General features: G+C 31.0%; 1 protein-coding gene across 1 annotated transcript; it reads right to left on the bottom strand.

Annotated features, from left to right (window-relative positions):
• Nucleotides 1-1,514: 1,514 nt before the first annotated feature.
• Nucleotides 1,515-6,516, bottom strand: HELRODRAFT_178210 (hypothetical protein; the record flags this gene model as incomplete). The annotated part of the gene is made up of 6 exons (XM_009026335.1): nt 1,515-1,595; nt 1,811-1,924; nt 3,026-3,189; nt 3,480-3,772; nt 4,458-4,553; nt 6,437-6,516. The coding sequence occupies 6 exons, from the start codon at nt 6,514-6,516 to the stop codon at nt 1,515-1,517; spliced, it is 828 nt and encodes a 275-aa protein (XP_009024583.1).
• Between the last annotated feature and the right edge of the window lie 2,605 nt (nt 6,517-9,121).

Below are 9,121 nucleotides of genomic sequence, written 5' to 3'. Positions count from 1 at the left end.
AACTTTCTTGAACATTTGGATCGCTCGATTCGGTGTCTCTCTTTATGTTGTAACAGACCGAGGTACACAATTTGAGAGCGAATTATTTCACGAACTATCGAAAATAATTAGATTTTACCGTCTGCGCACAACCAGTTATCATCCACAAGCCAACGGAAAAATAGAACGTCAACATCGTACCTTGAAAACAGCAATTAGTTGTTGTAAACAAAACTGGTTAGATGCATTAGCTGTCGTTTTTTTAGGACTTAGAAACATACCAGATGAAAATGGAATATCTCCAGCAATAGCAGTAACAGGAACCAACTTATTATTACCAAGTCGATTTTTATTCCCAGATTCAAATGAAGATATAACATCTAGTCAAATCAAACAACTAGCAAAAGAAATGTTTAAACTTAATGACTACCTAACAACTAACAATCAACATCACTCTACCCCAAAAGCTTACGTACCAAATGACCTTTCAAACAGTAGTCACGTATGGTTAAGAATAGATCGAGTACGTCGTCCACTGGAAGCACCATATACAGGTCCTTTCAAAGTGATTGAACGTAACGAAAAATACTTTAAAATTGAATTGTTACCAGGAAATTTTCAAAATGTGTCAATTGATCGATTAAAGCCAGCTTGTTTATCATTACCTCCAACAACTAAAACCAGAATAAACAACGAGAATAGTTCGACAACGAACAACAAACTTTCTACAACAGATTCAACAAAACCAGCAACATCAGACACAAAATCTACTGAAACACCAGAAACAGCAACAACAACATCAGGCGCAACAACAACACAAAAAACAAGACCGACATCAACCAAATCCGAACCAACAACCCAACACTCCAGAAAAGGTAGGCGAATAACATTCAACAAACGAAATGAATATTTTTATTTTTAAACGGCTCCGCCTTTTGTGAGGGAGTATTGTAGGGATCAAACATTCATTTATAAACTATCTCACATATAAATTATTATTAAAAATTATTGCAATTTCAATGGTACTTAATTTATGTTAATTTTTATGTCTTTGCTTCTCTCTCGATTTCTCCACTTTTTCCTGAGAGCTTGTAAACGAAACGGTTCGAGATTCACGTGGGAATAAAGATAATATTTTATTACGCCTGAATTGTGTTTGTTTTATTTATTTTAACTCACAACAAAGTGTCTTGTTAGTAGCATAAGTTTGTACTAACAAACTTTTCTTTCTCTAGTCAACTATATGCTAATGATTCTTATATTTATTTATACCTGATTCTAAAACTCTTGATGTTTCTCACAAGTTTCATAGTCTAGGCTTTATCTTTGATTTTATTATGTCTCTTTCTTCTCAGATTAATAGTGTTGCTAGAAATTCTTACTTTCATCTACGTAGAATAAAAAACTTTTGCCTTTTTATGATGATGCTACTCTTTTCCTTCTTGTTACTTTGTTAGTCTTATCTAGGATTGATTATTGTAACTCACTCTACTATGGTCTTCCTGATTCTACACTCTAACCTTCAAGTAAAGCTTTCAACTCTGCTGCTCGTCTAGTTGCTCGCGCCCTTTTCTTTTCTCATATATCTCCATATCTTGTTCTCTTGCACTGGCTACCTATAAAATATAGAATAATTTTTAAAATTTGCACATTTATGTATAAGTTTTAATTAAATTATTTCCTAAGTACTTATTAGATATATTAATTGAACCTAAACGCCCCGGTTTACGGTCGTCTTCATGTTCTCGCTTTTTCTTAACTCGTGTTAAACACGCTTTTGCTAAATATGTTTTTGCCTTTTTGGCTCTTTTTTCTGGAACTCTCTACCTACTTCTCTGACTACTTTTCCATCACTTACGAAGTTCAGAGCGAATCTCAAGACCCATCTGTTTGTAAAATTCATTGAGGAGCGCTGTTGAACATCGCGGAAATAGCCCTTTACAAGCTAATTGATTGATCATCGATCGATTGAATGATTGATTGATTGATTGATAAACCTAGAATGACGCACATAATTATTAAGTACAAATTAACGCAGCTTCGGTTTGTTGAAAATTTTACTAAAAAAATTGATTAATGCAAAATGGGCAAATGCATTTAACGATATTTGCATAACCGCAAGTATAATTAAATTGTGCTAATTATTTATTATCCTAACAATTGTTGACTTTGGATTGTAAACCATAGAGGATTGTAAAAAGATATATCTTTTGATTACAAAAATCTACCGTAGAGGCTATATATTATATAAGGTACTGCGGGAGAGAGATTTCAATCGAGGTTAGGAGTCGCAAATATGATTTATGTAATTACTTTGATTTGTTTAGTGTTTCCACTACTGTTGGCATTCAAATAAAATGTTAACAAATTTAGCGTTTGATGCAGTTGTATTAATCTATCGGAAATCTTTAATCTGCGGAATCATTTAAGTTATCACAATGGAGTCTGCAGCAATGAACGTCAAAGTTTTAAAACAATAGATATAAATATGAGATTGAGTTGTTTTTGGTCACGCTGATCTGTTGCTTGTTATCAGATATCAGAAAATTGTATATTTATTGTATTCGTACAGTAGAATTTAGTGATTGAGTTAGTTTTTTGGTAAATAAATTTGAATAAGTAATTTTGATTACAAAGTTATGTTAAATAAGATTAATTTTTAGCTCTAAAATCTAATTTTAATAAATATTTGCATATAAATTTATTTTATAAAGCTGACTTTTTTTGCTTATCACTCATTTTTTGGTCGACTTTTTATGTAAAACGCTGTTTTTTTGTAAAAAAAAGAATTATACTGACTTTATTTTATAAACATATTGTGATGTTTTATTTAATATAAATTTTATTCAACACAAGTGCGCATTACGATATCTCCGTTTATATTTTATTATTGTCCAAAGATACTGAATATATATAGATACAAACGTCACATCTCCCCTTTTAAAAGTTCAATTTTATTGTTTTTATTTAATACACATAGGGAGTTTTGATGAACGACTACTCCGTGTCCTCAGGATGGATTCTTGGGAAGACTGTATGGTGTCACCTGTTGGACTGTTGCACTGAGGGTGAATTCCAACCTTTGTGGTTGTGTTGTTTCTAATGGTGGAAAATGATCTGTGCTATCATCCACTGGTGGTGCGCATATAGGTGGATCTTCTTTAGTGTAGATGAGATCTCTTCGGTTCCGTCTTAAAGTTAAACCATTCTCTGTGTCAACAATGTATGATCTTGAAGCTTGATGTTTAAAACGAACAATTTCACGATTCCATGATTCATTGTGATTCATACGTACCACATCTCCTTTGTGTAAACTTGGAAGAGGTTTCGATTTACGATCATAATACTTTTTTGTTGTTGCTGTTTGTAAACTATATTATCTCTTGCATCTACGACTTTTGGAAATTGTAGAAAATTTAGTTTGCTGCATGATGGCAGCTCTATTATTGTTGTTGGGGCATTGCTATTAATGATATAAAATTCTAGAAACGTTTTCTTACCTTTAATTATTGTTTCAACAAATGATGATCCTAGAGGCTGAAGTTTTCCACTGCCATAAGGTTTAAGAACTGTGTTGGTCTTTGTTAGCTTTGGTCTTTTAGGAAGTTGTTCAAAAACTGTTTTTGACATGACGTTGACTTCAGCACCTGTGTCTAATTTGCATCTGACTTTCATGCCATTTAGATATAGTTCTTTCCACCAACAATTTTCTTGATTTGCAGTGCAACTATGTATGGCTAATTTAACAATGACGAAGCTGTTTATATCTTCCTCAACTGCACAAATTGATGATCTAGATGATGGCGATGCTAAACGTGTATGGTTGTCTGTAGATTTTTTAAAACTTTTATTTCTTCCTTTGTTTGACAAGTTGGGGGTTTTACACATCTTACCAAAATGGTTTTGTTTTAAACATCTGTAACATTGTTTTCCAAATGCTGGACATTGTTTTATAGGATGAATTGTGCCGCATCTTCCACAGCCATGTTTGTTCATTTTGTCATTATTTTGGTCTTTTTTTTTGCCAAACCTCACAGAGTTTATTGTTGCTAGTAACTCGACACTTTTTATGGTTTTTAAATGTTCTTGACTTGAGTAACCTCAGCAGTTTTGCATAACTGAAGTGCCTTTGTGAGAGACACTTCTGGTTCTCTCAACAATCTTTCCTGAAGAAGTGCATCTGCACAACCCAAAACTACTCTCACGAATCAATGACTCTTCCTGTTCACCAAATTCACATGATTTGGCTCGGAGATATAGCGTGGTTACAAATGAATTTACTGGCTCATTTGTGGCTTGTGAGGTTTTTCAAAACTGGTACCTTTCAAAAACAACGTTTTTACGTGACGAGCAATACTCTTCAAATTTCTCTTTTACTGCAATTATTCTATCCTTGTCCTCTGGCCGGTCAAAAGTGAATGTGTTGAAATGTGAAGTCCCTCATCACCAATCCAACTCAGAAACATCGCAACTTGTACCTTTTCTGGAAGCTGGTCCGATCGAGAAGCAAGAAGAAATAGCTCAAATCTCTGTATCCATACTTTCCAGCTTCCATCAACATTGCCTTGATGGAACTTCAACGCCGGAGGCGGTTCAAAACCTTTAAAAACGTCATTATTTTATTGTTAAAACTTATACTATCGTTTAAACGTTTATTTGTACTATATTTAAACGATTGTCGACTGCGCCATGTGATGTTTTATATGTTTAATTTAATATAAATTCAATTCAACACAAGTGTGCGTTACGATATCTCCGTTTATATTTTATTATAGTCCAAAGATACTGAATATATATAAATACAAATGTCACACATATTGCTCACGATAGGGTGCATGGTTTTCCGGTTTTCTAAATTCGCCTCTAAGTTGACTGATTCTAAGTCCACCACCACATTAATTGATTTTTTGGTTTAGTAGTGATTGTAAGGTAAAATTATTATGCAAAAGTTTAAAAACTTTTCTTGGAGTCGGAATTCTTGAGTCGGAAATTTTTAACTGGAGTTGGAATTTTTGAGGGGCCGGAGTTGGATGTTTTTTATTCAAATCCCACGCTTTAATTTTTTGTTACAAAATTAATCTAGTTATGTTATTTTTTTTATATATTATATATATATTTCTTTATGAAATAAAATTAACTAAACTAAACCAAGTTTGGCCATCCATAAAATTAAGAGATGATGTCGCCGTCATTGTTGTTTTGAATAGAACTGCGTCTGTTCCGTTTTTGTGTTGTAATGCTGTCGGCGCGTTTTCTAAAGTTTAGATTTGTTATAAACTGGAAAAAAGAGATTTTAATCAACATTTTGCAGGTCTGTTAAAATTACTGGCAAACGTTAAGTTTTATGTCCATCGCAGATAATTATGCTTTTTTTCATTAGCTTTTTTAGGCCTTACTTAGTTTGGTTTAGAGAGAGTCTAAAGTTAATTTAAATTAATTAATTAATTATTAAATTAATTTAAATCTAAATCTAATCTAAAGTTTAGATTAGTAGATTAGAAGTTCAAAAAACCTCATTAGTTTTTTAGTTAGACTTTCTTTAGAGAGGGCTATGTTAGTTTTTTTTCAACTTTTAATAATTTAAACATTGAATTAAATTTTTTTTTACAGCTATAGCATCATGCATAACACTAGAACAGCCGACTAATTAATAAATATACCTTATAACTGCCAAACAAAGTAGTTTGCTGTAGTTTGCATAACATAAATACTAAGTTTTTAATTTTTAAGTTATGCTTCTTTAAGGTTAAGAACTACATATTTTAATCATTAATTTATTTATTATGGTCAATTTAGTGACTTTGATTGGTCTCTAAGCTAAGTATTATGTTTGTCAAATTAGTAAAACCTTAGCAATCCATAAAATAATCTTAAACACCTTTTAATTTGACTCCGCCCTTAATTAATATTCGTGACCAAGAGAATTGTATTCTTTAAATTTAATCATTTTACGTAAAAATGATATTTTAATTGCATTGCAGAATTTGTATAGTGCCTCTTGTGAGTTGACTTCAGATATATCATTTTGATCTCATAAAAATGATATTTCAATAAAATATCATTATTTTTTATTTTAAAAAATGTTATAAACCTGTGAAAAATTTATAATTTCATTTGCACATTAAATTTACATAAAAAAATGAACATGGATGTAATATCGAATAATGAAAATAATTAATTGTAGAACAAAATAAAAAATAAAGTGTCATTATTTTAAACTGGGTAATAATGACTAATAAGTTCCAAAGCTTTCTGAAACTTTTTTACTATCTGCAATGGTACGCAACCACATAAATTCATCAAGGTATGATGATAAATGAGCATTGCATGTACCATTCATTCTTTAAAATTTTTGTTTGGCGCATTGCCACAAATTCTGGCTGCTGTTGTGCATTTTGCACACATCATGTCTGCTAGACAATGATATGTCCTTGTGGCTGCTAGCTCTTTTGCTCACTTAGCAGCATCTTTGGTGTTAGTAATTCTGGTTATTAGGTCAACCATTTTTATTCTTTGAGCTAAGGAGTAAACAGCCATTTTAACGTATATTAACAACAAATTTTTTGAATAAGATTTAAGCAGTAAGAAATAGAAATGCAACTAAAAAATGAAAATAGGAAAAGGAAAGGATAATTTTGTTTTTATATTAGTGTTAGAAACTGCACAGCCTAACTATTTTATTTCAATTTAATCTGTATTTTAATACATGACCTTAGATATATTTGGCATCATACTTAATGATTAACATTTTTTAAAGATAATTTTATTAGTTTTAAACTACTATTTAATATTTAAAACTTTTAAAAAATTTATTTAATAATAATGATTTCATTTCATTTTATTTTGCACATTCCAACAATTTATTTTAAAAAAACGAAATGCTTCCAATGATCAGGAATATTAATTTGAGACGGAGCCAAATTTGAAGGTCTTCATTATTATTCTATGCAAACAACTTATGAGTGGAGTGCTAAGGTTTTACTTCAAGTGTTATCAGCTTAAAAAACTTTGGTGGTAGGTACAATGCGAAATAAAAAAATTTTATTGAAAATCCTACTGAGAGGAATTATTTATTATTTTTTGAATGTGAATCAGATAATTTATTCATTAAAATTTCAATCTAAAAAATGTTCTCATGTCATCAATGCACAAAGGAAGTATGATTGATGAAAATAATAAAATAATGTCTGAAAGTATATCGTTTTGCAATCATAAGTTGGAGAAGATATGGTGGAATCAATAGCTAGGCAGATGATTTTTTAATTTGGAACTATTTTACTGGTTATGGTAGGAATAAATTTTTGAATTTTTTTATCAAGAAATAAGAACAGTTGTATACCCAGGTAAACATTTCTTTTTGAGCTTATAAAAGAACTCTGCTAGCAAAAAACAATACAATAATCTACAAATATTTCACTTCATAATAAAATTTTAGAAAAAAGATTATGTTGTCAAATGAAAAAAATTGTAAAGTCAATAAAACTGGCATTATGTTATAAATGTAAAAAGGCTGTTTGTGAAGTTTGTAGTGTAAATTTAAGTGGAGAATGCTGTTTCTAATAATAATGAAATAATTTTGTAATGAAAAATAACAATAATCATTACATATATTGTGTATTTATTTTTTAAATGTATTTTGTTTTTTTTTGGGTCATATGACCCATTTGGCTGTTATAACAAAAGACTGTGTTGTATTATAAATTTGTTATAATATATATTTGAAATATAGGAAACGTTATCTTTTTTATGATGTCTTTGGTGAAAAGCCTCCTGTTAAAAAAGACAAAAGAACCACAGTTAATTAGATCTGAAGTTTATGCCGCTTTTTCCAAAATGAAATCAAATAAAGCGTCAGGTCCAGGTGAGATAGTTGTTGAAGAAGTTAAATGCCTTGATTAATTTGGCATGAAAAAAATAACAGAAATTTTGAATGAGATTTATAACAACGGCGAAATTCCTGAAGTTCTATCCAAGTGAATATTTATTGCATTGCCTAAAATACCTATTGCAACGGAATGTGAACTACATCGAACAATCAGCTTGATGAGTCATCCTACAAAATTTCTCTTGAGAATTCTTATGATGAGATCACAAAGCAAAATCAGATCTGAAATTTCAAATGTCCAATGTGATTTTGTCGAGGATTGTGTCGAGAGTTGTCAAAAACCTCTATGGACCAAAGAGCAGCGATGATAAAAGTTGGTAACCAGATGACTAGCTTTGTCGAAATAAAGAAAGGTGTTAGGTAAGGCTGTGTATTGTCTTTAGATCTGTACAATCTTTATAGTTAGATCATAATGAGAAAAATAGATCTACCTGGAATACTTATTGGAGGCGTGAATATAAACAATGTAAGATAAGCTGATGATACAGCTCTTATAGCAGATTCAAATGGAAAAACTGTAAACAATTGTTTCCAAATTGGTTTTTGAAAATGAATGGAAAGGCTTGCAAATTAACAACAACAAAACAGAGTGTATAGTTATCAGTAAAAGTAAAACCGCCCCGATCTGCTTCATAATCATTAATGGTAAACAGGTAAAACAAGTTAACAGCTTCAATTATCTCTGAAATCTGATTACCTCAGGTTGTATATGTAATATGGATATCAAAAGAAGGATAGCTACTGCGAGATATGCATATTCTAAAATGAAAAACATCTTCACCAACAGTAAAATCAGAATATCAACAAAATTAAAACTGTTAGGATGTTACATTTTTCCTGTGCTAACTTACGGCTCTGAGTTCTGGACAATTTTTAAAGAAATGGAAAAAAAGATTAACGCTGCTGAGATGTGATTTAGAGAAGAATTATAAAAATTAGACCACTCATGCTTTGAATGAGGATGTATTCAAGCAGTCTGGTTATGAAAAGAGAGTTAAAGTTTTTAGGTCACATCATACAGAAGGAAAGAATAGAAAATCTAACAACTACTGAAAAGATTGTAGGGAAAAGAGATCACGGTTAGCAACGAACAACATTTGTGAAGTCCTTGTTTCACTTGTTGAATATCACCACATTTCAACTACTACAAAGTGATAATGATCGGGTTTTGTGGAAGGTGATGGTCGCCAATGTCCTGAAAGGATAAGGCATTAGAAAGAAAAATAAGAATAAGCTAATTAACCCGTTATGACTCTT

Source organism: Helobdella robusta (assembly GCF_000326865.2).
Source record: "Helobdella robusta unplaced genomic scaffold HELROscaffold_46, whole genome shotgun sequence".
NCBI classification, from domain to species: domain Eukaryota; kingdom Metazoa; phylum Annelida; class Clitellata; order Rhynchobdellida; family Glossiphoniidae; genus Helobdella; species Helobdella robusta.
The sequence above is the reverse complement of the archived record's forward strand: the minus strand, read 5'-3'. Positions and strand labels throughout refer to the sequence as shown.